General features: G+C 53.7%; 1 protein-coding gene across 2 annotated transcripts; it reads left to right on the top strand.

The window, feature by feature from the left end:
- The first annotated feature begins 102 nt into the window (after window positions 1–102).
- Window positions 103–15,234, top strand: FCHO1 (FCH domain only 1). Of its 2 annotated transcripts, XM_011366823.2 has the most exons (24): window positions 103–179; window positions 1,305–1,446; window positions 2,713–2,865; window positions 3,101–3,205; window positions 4,273–4,371; window positions 4,468–4,564; window positions 5,629–5,673; window positions 5,786–5,864; window positions 6,554–6,578; window positions 6,693–6,750; window positions 7,255–7,433; window positions 7,518–7,542; window positions 7,888–7,939; window positions 8,508–8,599; window positions 8,999–9,280; window positions 10,757–10,869; window positions 10,979–11,072; window positions 11,204–11,318; window positions 12,043–12,198; window positions 12,504–12,636; window positions 13,137–13,336; window positions 13,981–14,036; window positions 14,400–14,564; window positions 15,003–15,234. In XM_011366823.2, exons 1-24 carry the CDS (start codon window positions 136–138, stop codon window positions 15,023–15,025), a joined length of 2,532 nt encoding a protein of 843 aa, XP_011365125.1. In that variant the 5' UTR covers window positions 103–135; the 3' UTR covers window positions 15,026–15,234. The 2 variants fall into 2 exon arrangements, with proteins under 2 accessions (XP_011365125.1, XP_023390314.1); XM_023534546.1 differs by lacking the exon at window positions 15,003–15,234 and having other exon boundaries at window positions 14,400–14,993.
- Window positions 15,235–15,755: the final 521 nt, after the last annotated feature.

Here is a 15,755-nt window from a genome sequence, read left to right as displayed (position 1 = left end):
ATCCACTGCTCAGCTGTTGAGATAGGGAACTGAGGCCTAGGGGGGTAGGTCCTTTCCCATGGGTGCCCAGAACCTTCCCCAGCTTTTCCTGTCCTACTACGCAGGGCCACTATTGAGGAGACCTACTCGAAGGCGATGGCGAAACTTTCCAAGCTGGCCAGCAACGGGACCCCCATGGGGTGAGTGGGTCGTGGGTGGGGTGGGGGTCCCCAAGTTTGTGAGGCCCTGGGATCATCAGGAGTCTGCTTTTGGGTGGATATCTCTTTACATGGGTGATATGTAGGATAAGGAATCATCCCACATTTATAGGCTTAATTGGACAGAGGAAGGTATCTCATTCATTCACTCACTAGCGCATTTATTCAGTCAACAAATATTTACTGAGTACCTACTATGTGCCAGGTACTCTTTTAGGCACTGGGGACCCAGCCACCATTAAGACAAATAAAACCTTCAATCACCTTCATGCTGTGTTCATGCTGTGTACATCTGGGATGTGTGACAAAACAGACGTTAACCACAAACATGAACAAAACCCTTTCCCAGAGTACAAAGTGCTAGGAAGGGAATGAAATAGGAGCGTGAGAGGTTGGGTACTTCCTCTGGGATGGAATGAGACCTTGATAATGAGGAGTCAGCATGGAAGTGTCTGGGGGACAGAGACTCAGGCTCAGCTAGTGCAAAGGTCCTGAGGCAGTCATGCATTTTGCATGTTCAAGGAAGAGCAAAGAGGTTGCCATGGCTGCAGGACTTGGGCAAGGTGAAGATGAAATGGAGGTGGGTGCAGGGGCCCAACACACAGGTGACTTTAAACAAAAATGTGATGTAGTCTCACTGGCATTTGCAAAGTTCCCTGTGGCTGCTGTGGGGCAAAAGTTCCGTCAGGGGCAGAGATGGAGGCAGCAGAGAGGGAAGGCAGTGGGGAAGCTGGAGAGGGAATCTGCTGAAGTGGTAAGTCATCCTAAACTTGGCTTGGGCAGTTTGGGTCTTAGCTGCCTGTGGACCTCAGATGGGACCTGGAGTCTAGATTGAGGACTCGAGGGCCTCAGGGCCTGGATTTAAATTCCAGCTCTGATGTTCATTTGCTGAGGAGCCTTGCATGAGTTAGAGTCTCCTATGCCTCAGTTTCCCCATCACAGACCTGCCTTGTATGGTTACACTGGGATTAAATGGGTTAATAAGTGTTGATTCTTAGCAGGGCCAGGTGCACAGTAGGTGCCTGAGCCAATGCCAGCTGTACTGTTTGAGAGGACTCCAGGGGATTGGGCCTGCTGGCCCCTGAGTGTGACCTTGCCCATCTCCAGGACCTTCGCTCCACTCTGGGAGGTCTTCCGTGTCTCCTCAGACAAGCTGGCACTCTGTCACCTGGAGCTGACACGGAAGCTGCAGGACCTCATCAAGGACGTCCTCCGTTACAGTGAGGAGCAGCTCAAGATGCACAAGAAGGTATGTGCCCAGTGGGCATTGCCTGGGAGGACAGGCAGGGAAGGCCAGCAGCTCGAGGGAGTCTAGGCCTTCTGGGGCCTTTGAACCTCCGACCCCTTGTGTGTACCTCTGAGAATATTGGTAATTCCACAACATCACACCCAGGACCCTACAGACCATGGAACTGTCAGATATTTCAGACTCTCAAAATCCTAGACTAGTAGTCTGCAAACTGTGGCCTGCAGGCCAGATCCAGCCCACCACCTGTTTTTGTACAGCCCACAAGCTAAGAATGGTTTTTGCATTTTTTAATGGTGGGGGCAAAAAAAATCAAAAGAAGAATAATATTTTGTGCCATGTGAAAACGACATGACACTCAGATTTTGATGCCAGTAAATAAAGTTTATTGGCACACAGCCATGTCCATTCAGTATATGGCGTCGGTGGCCATTTTTGAACTGAATGTCCATGACAAGTGACACTCATTTACTGTCTGTCCATTTACAGAAAAAGCTTGCCAACCTCTGATCTAGAGCGTTAGAAGCTACAGATATTATTATTCAACATTTCCAGACTTGTTCAAACCAGAATCTTGGAAAATTCAAGCCTTCGATGCTCAGGATCCCCAAATATTTGCAGCTTGTAATTCTAGAGTCATAGGTATTGGCATTTACAGAGCCACGGAATCTGCAGTTTTAAACCACTGTTAAAAAGAAGAGTTGGTCCTGGTACTTCATTCTGTACACTTACAGGTGGTTAAGATGGTAACTTTAAGATGGTAACTTTAAGATGGTAATTTTATGTTATGTGTATTTTACCACAGTTTTTTAAAACTGGGGAATAAGGAAGTTTTCTGTGGTCGATGTGGAACAAATTGGGAATAGATTATAAAATGGAAAAAACAGTTAAACAGCACAGACTGCTACAATGTCATAAAAAAAATGGGCTAGAAAAAAGCTCATTTGCTTTTCATGTGCAGATTATTTCTGGAGACATATGGCGATAATAATGGGATACCTAGGCTGGGGATCAGGATGTGGGAGGTTTTTTCTGAGCTTACCTCTTAAAACTTTCTGAAATATGAGTTGTGTGTAAATATTACCTATTTAAAAAGTTACAATTTTTTAAAATTAAAGTAATACTCAGAAAAAGTTCTCGGTGGGACCTGGAATCGAATGATGTTTGGGAAGCTGGGAATTTTCACAGTCTACACTTGGGGTCTCAGGTCCTACGCCCCCCCGCGGAGGCTTCAGGTGGCACACATGCTCCCCCTTCCCCACCCCACAGTGCAAAGAGGAAGCAGTAAGCACCCTGGACGCTGTGCAGGTCCTCACAGGCGTCAGCCAGCTCCTGCCCAAGTCGCGCGAGAATTACCTGAACCGGTGCATGGACCAGGAGCGGCTGCGCAGGGAGAGCACGAGCCAGAAAGAAATGGACAAGGTGAGCACATGGTTGCAGGTCCCCAGCCAACAACAGCCCATGCAGGTCCAAGGAGTTTGGCAAGGGGTAGTGGGGGCAACCCGATGGGAGAGTGGAAATATCACAGAGTGATGGTCATTGAACCTGAGTGTGGCCACCACACCCTGGACGCCCGTACAGGGTGATGGGGCAGAAAGGTAGAGGGAAGTGTCTTGAGTGTTCCCTTCCAACTCGGTCGCCTCCCTGTGCCTCCTAGGCAGAGACCAAGACCAAGAAGGCAGCGGAGAGCCTGCGGCGATCAGTGGAAAAGTACAACTCAGCCCGTGCCGACTTTGAGCAAAAGATGCTGGACTCGGCTCTGGTAAGAACCAGAAGTCCATACTTTGGGGACCTACACATCCCTGGGCCCAAGATGCTATGGGCCTCAGAAGTCCAGAACCCCCCACACCCTCAACTCTCAGGAACCTTAGAATCACAGGTGTAAAGCCATCAAGTTCTAGAGCCAGTTAGCTATTGTTATTGTTGTTGACATTATTCCAAAAGTGAAATCCTTTTTGTGCCTCAGTTTCCCCATCTGTAAAACGGGAACAGTAATACTACCTGCCTCACAGAGTTGTTGTGAAGATTAAATGAGTCTCTCTATGTTAAGTTTTCAGACTAGTATCAGATGCATAGAAACTACTCTATGAAATATCATTATTATTCTATTATTATTGATAAAGTTTTTGAACCAGTTACAGCAGTGTTTAGAAGCTAAGAGTCTCCTGACATTTCATGGTGGCTGAAAGGCCTGGGTTCTGGTCTAGCCTCCATTCCTCACCAGCTATGTAACCTTTTACAAGACATTACACCTCTCTGAGTCTCTGTCCACCCAGATGTATGAAAAGCTGAAATCTCAGGATTAGGAATCCAATATTTTTTTCTGATTTTGCAATTCTTAGAGAGTTACAAATGATAGAAACCTTCATTCGAACTGACAAGAATTATAGGCTTAGGGAACTGAAAAGTTTGAGGGACGCTCCATGTACATGGCTGGATCCATGTACTCAAATGATGTTGGCAAGAAATTGTGCCTCTCTCCTTCTCAAGTCTATTTTCCTCTCTTGGGCTTCATTCCCAGAGATGCTGTGTGTGTGTGTGTGTGTGTGTGTGTGTGTGTGTGTGTGTGTGTGTGTGTGTGTGTGTGTGTGTTATAGCAAAGTGACACCAGTAGCCCCCACATGCATCCCATTAATTATTGACTCAAGGTATGAAACTGTCTTTTTTCCTATAGTTCCAGCAAAAGTCCCAGGGTAGATTCTCACTGGCCCTCCCCCAAACCAATCACTGAAGTCTGGGGGGTTAGAACATTCTGATTGGTCAGGCTGAGTCACATGACCACTCTTTGTAGCCTCTACCTTCCTATTTACTCCTCCTCTCCTGTCTCAGCGCTTCCAAGCCATGGAAGAAACCCACCTGCGGCACATGAAGGCACTGCTGGGCTCCTATGCCCACTCAGTGGAAGACACTCATGTGCAGATTGGGCAGGTGAGTGGGCCTGGGATGGGGAATGAGGGTGGAGATGCAGAAAAGAGGGCCCTGGCCTGGCCCGACCCAGTTACACATTCTGCCAATCTGGCCTAGGTTCACGAGGAGTTTAAGCAAAACATAGAGAACATCAGTGTGGAGATGCTGCTGAGAAAATTTGCAGAGAGCAAGGGCACGGGCCGGGAGAAGCCTGGTGAGTTGGGGTATCTGTGGGGGTTAGGCTGTGGGGCCATAGCTGCATAGAAAGAGTAGGATTCAGGTGGCAGGAGACTTCCCTGGGTTTGAGTTTCCACATCAGAAAAATGGGCTGATGACAAATCTAACTCTGTAGCCCAAGAAGAGAATTTGATGCCTGATCTTATGTGTAAATCTCACACCCAGATACCAGGGGCCTTGAATGCCAGGTTTGGTTGTTCAGACTTTACCCCAAGGGCCCAAGGGAGCCATGGAGGGTTGTTGAACAAAAGGCCAATTTGAAACTTCCCAGATGCAGGATCAGGGAAATGTTGAGAGCAAAGTTTTGGAGTCAGACCTGGATTTGAGTCTTTTCTTCATTGCTTGCTGTGTGAACTTGGATGTGTGTCTTGACTTCTCTGAGCCTCGGTTGCCTCATCTGGAAAGTGGGAATGATACTAATCCCCCCGATGGTGTTGTGAACGTTCAGTAATTTGATGCAGATAAAGGACAAAGTGTGTGCCTGGCACACAGCAGGCATTCAATAAATGCTTGCACACAGCCTATGTCCTCAAATCTAGTCAACCACTAAGGTCTGTTCTTTCTCTTTCGTGTCTCTATATCTCAGCTCCGATCAGGCTACTCTACCCCTCCTTGTGTGGGCCCCCACTCTGGCCCTTCACTGGCCCCAGATCAATCATGCATTGCTCCTACTCACACACCCTCCATGGCTCCTCAGTGCCCTTAGGACAGAGTCCCAACTCCTCATCTGACACTTGCGATCCAGCCCACTGCACAGACTTGTGGTCCATCCCCTGACCCACCCAAATTCCACCTAGAAATACCGAGAAAGTAGGAGTAACTCAGGCATCTCCCCGCCTACCCCAGTCCATCCCAAGGTGGGAGCAGAACCCTTGGCCCATCCCACTTATGACCATCTCTGGAACTGATTCAGCATCTTGCCTCATGCCCCAGACCCTGTGAGTTCAGATCCAGATACCACTGTGTGGCCAAGGGTGTACTGCTGCTCTTTCCAGGTCCAGGCTCCTGCCTAGCTGAGTTTCTCAATCTCTTCTGTCTCAGGGCCTTTGGACTTTGAGGCATATAGCGCAGCTGCCCTGCAGGAAGGCAAGTACGTCTGGGCCTGGATGCCCAGGCTGGACCACGGGATAAAGGGAGGCAGAGCTGAATGGGAAGGGGGAACCCCCAGGGGTCAACAGCACCCCTAATCTGTCCTCAGCAATGAAACGTTTGCGGGGAGCCAAGGCCTTTCGCCTCCCAGGACTGAGCCGGCGGGAGCGGGAGCCACCTGCAGCTGTGTGAGGAAGCACCCTGCCCAGCCCTGGCCCAGGCTATCCCAGGATCCTTCCCCCTGCCCAGGCTACCCCAGAAGTCCCCTGCTTCAGGAAGCCCAGGAGTATTCTTGTTCCAGGCTAGACCTCTGTCTCAGGCTAGCTCAATATCACCACTACCCAAGTTAGTCCAGAATTCTTCCTTTTGCCAAGGCTAGACCAGAGACTCCCTGCCCCATTCTCTCCCAGGATTACCCCTCCCCAGGCTGGTCCAGGATTCCTCCCTTTGTCAAGGCTAGCCCTGCTATTTCCCCCACCTAATCTATCCCAGAAATTCTTACTTTGCCAAGATGAGCCTGGGAATCTCCCTGCCGAAACTAGTACCCAATCCTTCTCCATGCCCATGGTTTCCCTGGATAGCCCCCATATTCTTCTCTTTGCCCAGGCTAGCCCCTAAATTCCCTGCCTTCTCAGGCCAGCCCTTCAGACTAGCTCCAGGGTTCCTCCCGTTCCACGCCATTTGAGAAGGTTCCATGTTCGGCTAACTCCAGATTCACTGCCCGCTGCCCCAGGCAAGCCCCAGGATCCCACCACCTACAAGGCTAGCTTAGGACAATACTGAAGTCCAACCCCCAATTGCCATGTCCAATGTTGGGGGCTGGAGGGGGTGCAGATGAGGTGGGGGAGCTGACACCAACATCTTCTTCCATCCACAGAGATTCTTTGGAGCCTGATTCAGGGGTGAGTACCATAGGGGCTGTTTTTAGGTCTGAGTCAGGCCTGAGGATGCTGGAAGGGCAGAGTGAGATGGGAAGTTCATTAGGGAAGAACCTGACTCACCACCTGTCCCCCCAGGCATGTCCAGAGGTGGATGAAGAAGGTTTCACTGTCCGGCCAGATGTGACCCAGAAAAATATCCTCCTGGTGCCCCCTGGGGGCAATTATTGGCACAGCAAGGACAACAGTGATCCCTCCCACCATTAGCAACCCTCTCTGTGTATGGGTGTGGAAGGGGAGTCTCTAATGTGAACAAAGCAAATCCAAATACAGACACCTGCCCTGTGGGATCAGAGCTTGGGCAAGAGGTAGAGAGGTGGGGCTGGGTTACCATAGAGAGGGAGCCAAGAGAGCTTCCTGAAGGAGGGGGCACCAGTGTTGGGGCTTCGCAGCTGAATAGGAATTCTCTAGTTAGGGCAGGGCATGCTTGTGCAAAGGCTTGGATGGTGCAGGGGGCAGGGTGGAATATGGTGTCAGGGCCAGGGATAGCCCCCATATTCTTCCCATATTCCAAGTAGTGAGCAACAGAATTCTTCAGGGCCTCAAAGGATTTGAGCAGGAAGGAATGTGGTCAGAGTCGAGGGCTGACTAGAGGGAGGCCCTGTGTTAGGATCTGCTTAGTCCCTTGACCTCAGTGCACGCACGGCCGAGCCCTCCCGCTTCTCATCCAGTGACTCCGACTTTGACGACGAGGAGCCCCGCAAGTTCTATGTGCACATCAAGCCCGCCCCAGCCCGGGCTCCAGCCTGCAGCCCCGAGGCAGCTGTTGCACAACTCAGGGCCACAGCTGGCAGCCTCATCCTCCCTCCTGGCCCGGGGGTGAGGCTTGGGAGAAGTGGTCCGGGTGGGTCTGGTGGGGCTGGCTGGCTGCACCTGACCTGATGCCACCCCCTTTGTCCACAGGGCACCATGAAACGCCATTCTTCACGTGAGTAGCCTGTTCAGGGGTTTCGATTTGGGGAGGAGAACGTGAAGGGGAGGCAGGGCCTGGAGGGTGGGTGTGGCTTCGAATCCCAGCTCTGCTGTGTGGCTTGGGGCAGGCTACTTACCCACTCTGATACTCAGTCTCCTTAAAGTGAGGTCATTATGAGAATTAAATGAGACTTAAAAGGGGTAGAGCCAGGAAAGAGCCAAAATCTGAAGACAGCTTGGCTCAAGTTCAAATCCCTCTCTGCCTGATTCGGTTGCCCTGGGCCTTGGTTTCCTGGTCTGTGGAGTGGGACGCACTGCAGCTAGGACAACAGGAAGGCTCAGGGAGGTCCATCTCTCATAGGGGATGCTGCTGGGAAACCACAGAGGCCTCGATCTGCCCCGAGGGCCAGCAGGTGAGTTCTACAGAGGTGGGACATCAGGCCACCTTAAGTGGGCAGGTGGGGGTCATCCCTCCTGCCTCTCTTCTCCTCTCTGCTGCCTCCTCATGTTTGTCCCCCCTTCTCTCACCCAGGCAGGGAGTTGAGACCATGCTGTTTTTGAGAGAGCACTTAATGATTCATTGGGTGAACGTTTATTGAGTGCCTGCTGTGTACTCGTGCCATTCTGGGTTCCAGGGATGTATGACCAAGACAGAGTCCCCTTCTCAGAGTCACATTCTAGCGGCTCAGATTTTAAGACTAACAAATAAGTTAGAGCATATTCAATACTTCTGTTATGAAGAAACCAAAAGCAAGTGATGTGATGGAAGCTAAGAGCGGGCGACTTCAATTGGGCCAGTGGTGAAAGGCCTCCGAGGTGGGGAGCAGACAACTTTGAGCTGAGTCCTGAAGAAAAGCAAGAGGCGGCCACAGGGAGAGCCGGGGGAATGGGAGGTCTGACCAAGAGCACGGTGCAAAGGCCCTGAGGTAGGAGGAGGCATGGAAACAATAGAACAGTCCTTCTTGTCCATTTTGTCCCCAGCTGTGCAGATAAGCAGCAATCAGATGAGCAAGTTTCCAAGAACCTCTTTGGGCCACCCCTAGAGTCAGCCTTTGACCATGAAGATTTTACAGGTGATGGGGGGTAAGGGCTTCAGGGGGCATTGGGTGTGGCCAGTGGGAGGATGGTTCAGGTTAATGCAAGGATGAGGGTGGGCTGGGCTGGAGGGAAGATGTGAGGGTCCTTTGGGGGTCAAATGAAAGATCACTGGGACCAGACCAGTGTGAGGGTGGCCCGGGCTACAATGCCCATGAACTGGGGGAACAGAGGGAGAGTAGGGCCTCGGTGGCGTGGGTTGGTAGATGGGGCATCAGTAGAGATGGAAGTGACCAGAGAGGGCGTGGCCTGGGGTGGGGGTGGGCACAGGTTTTGAATAGGGCGGGCCTTTCCTCGACATGGGCGTGGCCTTCAGGAAGATGATAGGGACTCCGCACGGGCAGGGTCTGGAGCTAGCCGCCCTATTTCCCCGCCAGGCTCCAGCAGTCTTGGCTTCACCTCCAGCCCCTCACCTTTCTCCTCCTCCTCGCCCGAGAATGTGGAGGACTCTGGCCTGGACTCACCGTCCCACGCTGCACCTGGCCCCTCCCCAGATTCCTGGGTCCCTCGCCCGGGAACCCCACAGAGCCCGCCAGGCTGTAGAGCTCAGCCTCTGGAGTCAAAGGGGACACGGCCCCTGCCGCCTTCGGACTCGGACTCACCACAGCCTATCGTACCCTCCCCAGGCCCTTGGGGGCTGGAGGCTGTTGCTGGAGGAGGTGAGTCCAGCGCCCCCCGCAAATCTGCGTTATCGGAGACCTGAGGGGAGGATTGAGTACCTACTGTGATCCGCTCCCGATATGGGTGCTGGGGATAGAGCTGGGACCCACGCAGGCAGAAACCCCACCCTTGCAGGGACAATCATGAAATGGATATTTAACAAGGCGGAAGGTGGCAGATGCCTGGTGGCACAAGGGTGGTGGCTCCCTGAGGAGGGACATCTGACCTGAGATTCAATGGAGATGAGGATGAAGCTCTATGGATATGGAGAAAGGGTGTTGTCAGCAGAGGGCACAGCCCGTGCAAGGTCCCTGGCATGGGAGCGGGCTAGTCCCCTTGAGGAACAGCGGGGAATCTAGTGTGGCTGGAAAAGGTGATGACAGGGAGGAGGGAAAGATGTCGGCAGAGAGACACGACCAGGCAGATGGAGGCCGCCCAGGGACAGAAGAGAGGAGAGGGTCCAGGGCTGAGCTGGGGCAGGGCTAGAGGCGGAGGGAGGAGGAGAGCAGACAGGAGTGGGCTCCTGGGGGTGTGTGAGGAGAATGGAGTCAGAGGAACTGTGGGTTGTGACCACACGAGGTCCCCAGCAGTGGTGACAGGAGTGCTTTGCACTGTCCACGGTTAGAGAAAGACCCTGGTTGGAGCTGCTTCAAGGGAGGGCCCAGGGGAAGGAGTGTAAACCATGAGTGTCGTCGAGTTGAGTTGTCTGAGCTTCACTGTAGAATAGGGATTTTCAACTGGGACAGTTCTGCCCCCAGGGGACACTTGGCAATGTCACCATTGAAATTTGATTGTCACCACGGGGGGGATGGGTACTACTAGTGTCTGGTGGGTTGAGGTTAGAGATGCTGTTCAATACCCTACAGTGCGCAGGATGGCACCACCCCAGAGAAGGACGCAGCCCCAATGTCAGCAGTGCTGTTGAGAAACCCTGGGGGAGAGAGGATCATGGCCTTGAGGGGTAGGTGGGAGGGGAGGTGGTGAGCAAGCATTTGTAGATGGAACAGAGCAGGAAACACTGGGGTGACAGGAAAGCGAGGGAAACTTGGGTATTACACCATGATTAGTTCACTTTGAAGGGTGACACTCAGATGAGGGCCAGGGTAGGAGGCCACCCTCATACTCTCATAGAAGGCAAAGGTCGTGGAATTGCTGAATGTTATATAAAACATTCTCTGCCAAATCCCCACTGTAGCGTGCCTGCCTCTTGAGCACCCAATCCTTGCTAGCATTCTCCCAGTGATGGAGAGCTCATCCCTTATTGGGCTACCAGTATGGTGTCTGGGAGGCTCAGGGTTGTGGATAACCTCTGCAGTTCTGTCTGGTATCTTCTCTGCAGCCCCAGGACTTCAGACCACCAGGGGTCTCCCCACAATAAGCCCAACTCCCAGTTTTGGGCTGAGTTCCTCCCCTGGGGAGGCATGAGAGGCCCAGGGCAGCATCTCAGCCATGTCTTTCTCACACTCATTCCCTAGATATGATGCCTGTACCTGCCGACCTTACAGCCAGGGAGGACCTGACAGCCCCACCCCGGAGACTCCGCTCCAGGAAGGTGTCCTGCCCCCTTACGCGCAGCAACGGGGACCTGGTACGGTGAGGGGATATGGCAGGAGCTGGGCTGGGAGTCGCCTCCAGGGTAAGCATCAGGACACTGCTCCTCGGGTGCTCATAGCCCAACCTGTCTCCTTCCCTTCCAGTCTCGTTCCCTGAGTCCCTCCCCATTGGGCTCTTCAGCCCCCAGCACTGTCTCAGAACGTTCCAGTTTCTCATCCCAGATAGGACACAGTACAGGTGGGTTTCACCCTCTCTGATCTGGGTAGGGGGCTAAATGATACAGTGGAGGACCTGTTGAAGAGGATGGGTTCTGGAGCCTGGGTCCTGTGCTCACTCTGTCTGTCTGACCCCCATTCCCTCCCAACCAGCCCCAGGAGTCTCCCGGGGCCCAAGCCCTGTGGTCCTGGGCTCCCAGGATGCCCTTCCCGTGGCCACCGCCTTCACCGAGTATGTCCATGCCTACTTCCGTGGCCACAGCCCTAGGTATGTGGTGATGGGGGGCAGTGCAGACCGTGACAGGCAAATAGGGCTCCGTGGGGGCTGTTTGTGAGTTCCACCCTAAAGGGACATCTCTTAGGTGTGTTTCATGACCCTTTTTACAGTGGAATGGCCTCGATCACTAGCTGAGCACCCAGGCCCCTGTCCTGAGGGCAGTGGGAACCACAGAGGACATTTGATCAGGGCTAGGCATTGATGTAGCCACAATTTAGAGGAACTCCTCTGAGGCTGCTGTGGGCATCAACCTGAAGGGACGAAGACCAGACAGACGCTAGGACCATGGAGAGGGTGCGTGAAGGATGAACTGAGGGACCAGGGATAATCTGAGGGTGGTGCCCAGCAGAAAAGACCTTCAAATCAAACCACAAAGAGGAAGAAAGTATTAGACCTGAGACCCAACCTAAGGACACTTACAAAACTGAATGTTTTGCTGTGAGCTTCCTGGTGGCTTAGGGGAAAAGAGAACTAGAGAAGGGGGTTATTCCTGCCTCCTCCAGCCCAGTGTGGATTCTTCCTGGTGCCTGCATTGCTGTCCAGGCAGGAACAAAAAGGAAGGAGGTTAGTGGTAAGGATGCTCAGTGTAGTCAGGGCCTTCCTGCTTCTGAGGGGCTCAGGGAGCCACAGGCTACAGTGGAACCACAAGAGAGGGGAGGATGGTGTGCCGGGTGGATCCCTGAGCCAAAACCCAGTCCCCTCACCTCTCCCCCAGCTGCCTGGCTCGTGTAACTGGGGAGCTGACCATGACCTTCCCAGCTGGCATCATGCGAGTATTCAGCGGGACCCCACCCCCACCTGTGCTCAGCTTCCGTCTTGTGCACACGGCCCCCATTGAGCACTTCCAGCCCAGTGCTGACTTGCTCTTCAGGTACTGTTGAGGGAGGGGGACAGAGACAGGGTCCCAGAGCCTAATGGGAGTCAGGAGCTCCCCAGCTCTGAATTCCTCCTCTGCCTCCCAGAATTTGCTGTGTGGCCCTGGGCAAATCCCTCCCTCTCTCTGGACCTCACTTTCCTGCCCTCCTTTCCTTTCCCCTCACCCCCTGCTACTCTTTGCTGGGCCCAACGTGAGCCCGGAAATCTGCATCTTTAGGAAGCCCTTGGGGTAGGTGGGATGCTGGGGGCCCTATAAAGATTTCTCCCAAGGGTGGGGATGATTATTCTGAGTCTCTGCAGTGACCCCTCCCAGAGCGACCCGGAGACCAAAGACTTCTGGCTCAACATGGTGGCCCTGACTGAGGCCCTGCAGCGCCAGGCAGAGCAGAATCCAGCTGCTTCCTATTACAACGTAGTGTTGCTGCGGTACCAGGTAGGGTGAGGGGATATGGCAGGAGCTGGGCTAGGGGTCGCCTCCAGGGTAAGCATCAGGACACTGTTCCTCGGGTGCTCACAGCCCAACCTGTCTCCTTCAGCCAGGTGGATGGGCTGGGCAGAAGGACGTAGAGGGGATGGTGGATGAGGGGAAGGAAGGGGGTCGGCGGGGCAGAGGGGGCAGGGAAGAGATGTGAGGGGCAGGATGGATAGGGAATAAATGGTGGTTGGGTAGGCAGTGTAAGACGCTAGGCAGTATAGATGGCATCATTATGCAAATTAGAAGTCACCCTGCACTGGCATCTATCCACTGAATGTTAGAATGAGCCCCTCTCCTGCCCTCTGCTGGAAGCATGGTGTAATACGGACTCCTATCTAGGAAGTCTCCAGGAAAGCACCCCTGGAGGTGGTGTGTGCAGTGCAGACTCAGGCTGGTTGATCGTGTGGCGTTACCAGATGGCCCAAGCTATGTCCTCTTTCCTGTCTCATTCCCCCTAGTTCTCCCGCCCGGGTTCCCAGTCCGTGCCTCTGCAGTTGAGTGCCCACTGGCAGTGCGGGGCAACCCTCACTCAGGTCTCGGTGGAGTACAGCTACCGGCCCGGTGTCACGGCTATGCCCACACCACTCACCAATGTCCAGATCCTGCTTCCTGTGGGGGAGCCTGTGACCAACGTCCGCCTGCAGCCAGCAGCTACCTGGTGAGGGCTTGCGGGAGTCCAAGGGAAACGCAGCCGTGCCCTCGAATCCCCAGACCTCCCTGTGATGCAGCAACTAAAGGGTCCACCCTGTGCCCCACCAGTCACTGTGAGCTCACACTGCTTTCAGCTGAGGATGGTGTTATTAACAAGAATAATAACACCAAGGGAGCTTCCTCCACGTCAGGCACATTCCATAGGCTCTGCACACTGACTGGCTTAAGGCTCTTAGCAGTCCCTCTGGGTGTGGAATGCCGTCATCCCCATCTATGGAGAAAAAACTCAGACACGGGGAGGCTAAATTGCTTATCTGAGGTCACATCAGGATTTGAACCCAACCCCCTGCTCTTGGCCCCATGCCCTCAGTCACTGCACAATGTTGCATTCATTTTGTATAAACGGTAGAACCTGCCACGATTAAGCCAGACTTACAGGACCAAATGCATCATCTAAAAATTCTGCAAGGCTGTAGGGCCCTCGGGGACCAGCTGCACCACACCCCACCCCTGTTTCACAGATGGGGAAACTGAGGCAAGAGAAGGGACCTGGCTTGGTTGAGTCATGTAGCCGAGAGGTGACTGAGCTGGGACCCTGGGCTCCCAGTGTCCTTTCTGGGGTAGACCTGACCAAACTTCTATTGCTGCCAGGAACCTGGAGGAGAAGCGGCTCCTATGGAAGCTTCCAGATGTGTCTGAGGCAGGCGGTGAGTTATGGTTGTGCATGAGGGCTCGGGGGTCTCAGGGGGAGGGCTCGTTTAAACTGGGAGAATCAGGGATGTGTTGGAAGTGGGGAAGTGTCATGGAGACAGACTCGAAAGGGCTTTGACAAAGCTGGAGGAGAGGCACACTGGGAGGGCGCACAGTAGGTGCAAAGACAGGCAGGGCTTCTTTGCAAACCACACACAGCACTATGGGCCACAGGAAAAGGGTGCAGGGACACAGGTGGAGGTCAGAGAGGCAGACAGAGGCCACAGATCAAAGGACTTGGGTGCAGGGCCAAGGAGGAGCTCAGGTCACAACAGGATTCAGGCCAGGGATAGGACACAGCTGACCTCAGGCCTCCCCAGGCTCTGGCCGCCTGTCTGCCAGCTGGGAGCCATGTTCAGGGCCCAGCACGCCCAGTCCCGTGGCTGCTCAGTTCACCAGCGAGGGGACCACTCTGTCCGGCGTGGACCTGGAGCTGGTGGGCAGTGGCTACCGCATGTCACTGGTAAAGAGAAGGTTCGCCACAGGTACACCCCGACCCTGCTGCCCTGCCTCCTGGGAGCCAGGCCCGTGCTGGGGGGTCAAGCCCCACCCCTCTGTTTCTGCCAGACTACAGGGTTGGGAAAGACACTTGGGGTGTTTGAGAAGGATAAATGGTTATGAGGGTGTGGAGACCTAGGATGGGGGTCACAGGCTGGGAGGGGTGGGCCCAGTGGGAGGGGTCAAGAAAGAAGATGCATGTATCTGGTCTGTCCCCTGGAGGGCGGGTGTCCTCGCAAGGATCCAAGGCAAGGAGCCAGAAGCCCCACTGCCATGACACCCTCACCCGCGCCCTGTTGTCCTGCCCCCAGGAAGGGCTGCTGGGACCCATGGGGCAGCGAGTTAAAGGGTATTTTGAGGAGAATTGGAGGATCCCAGGGTAGAGACAAGAGACCCCTCTCCCCCTCATGGTCCCATCCCCACAGGGATGTACCTGGTGAGCTGCTGAGACTGTGCGGCTGACCAGACCCCCGGCCCCAGCTCTGCACTGAGTCCTGGTGCTCGCCGACTGCTCCCTGCCTGCCTGCCTGCTGGACCCTGGGATCCCCACCAGCCTCCCCCAAGGCCCTGATTCTGTGGAGAGGAGCCCCACGCCCAGCCTGGCTGAGCCTGAGATTCACTCCCGCTCATGCCAACTTCCATGCAGGTCTTTGGACTTTTAATGTTCTTTGAATAAATACTTTATTTTCTAATAAAATAACATTTTCCTGCTCCAGGAAGTTTCCTTCTCATCGCCAGAGAGGAGAGGACGAGAAGACAGGTGTGGGTGGGGGGAGATCTAACATTCTTAATATTCCACATCCCCTCCACCCCTTCCCACTTAGCCTGTGCAGGTGATACTAGGAGAGAAAAATCCATACACACCCCCAGTCCCAGGGACACTTCCAGTTCTGTGGACTCAGAGCTGGGCTGGTGGAAGGGCCAAGGACTAGAGAAACCCAGAGGGAGACTTCTTAAGGAAGGGGCATTATAAATGGGGCTTTGAGGTATGAGTAGGAGTTTGAAAGATGGGGATGGGCACTCCAAGCAGAGAGAGATTGAATTGTGAGTTCTGTGACAAAGCAGTTAGTCAATACATGAACATCGGTTGAGTACCTACTGTATGCCAGGCAGTAAAGACCTAGCTGTGAGTAGGACAGAGCTCTTGGAAGACATGGGGCTGTGAGCTAAAAGGCCTT

Source organism: Pteropus vampyrus, unplaced genomic scaffold (genome assembly GCF_000151845.1).
Source record: "Pteropus vampyrus isolate Shadow unplaced genomic scaffold, Pvam_2.0 Scaffold126, whole genome shotgun sequence".
Classification (NCBI taxonomy): Eukaryota; Metazoa; Chordata; class Mammalia; order Chiroptera; family Pteropodidae; genus Pteropus; species Pteropus vampyrus.
The sequence above is the reverse complement of the archived record's forward strand: the minus strand, read 5'-3'. Positions and strand labels throughout refer to the sequence as shown.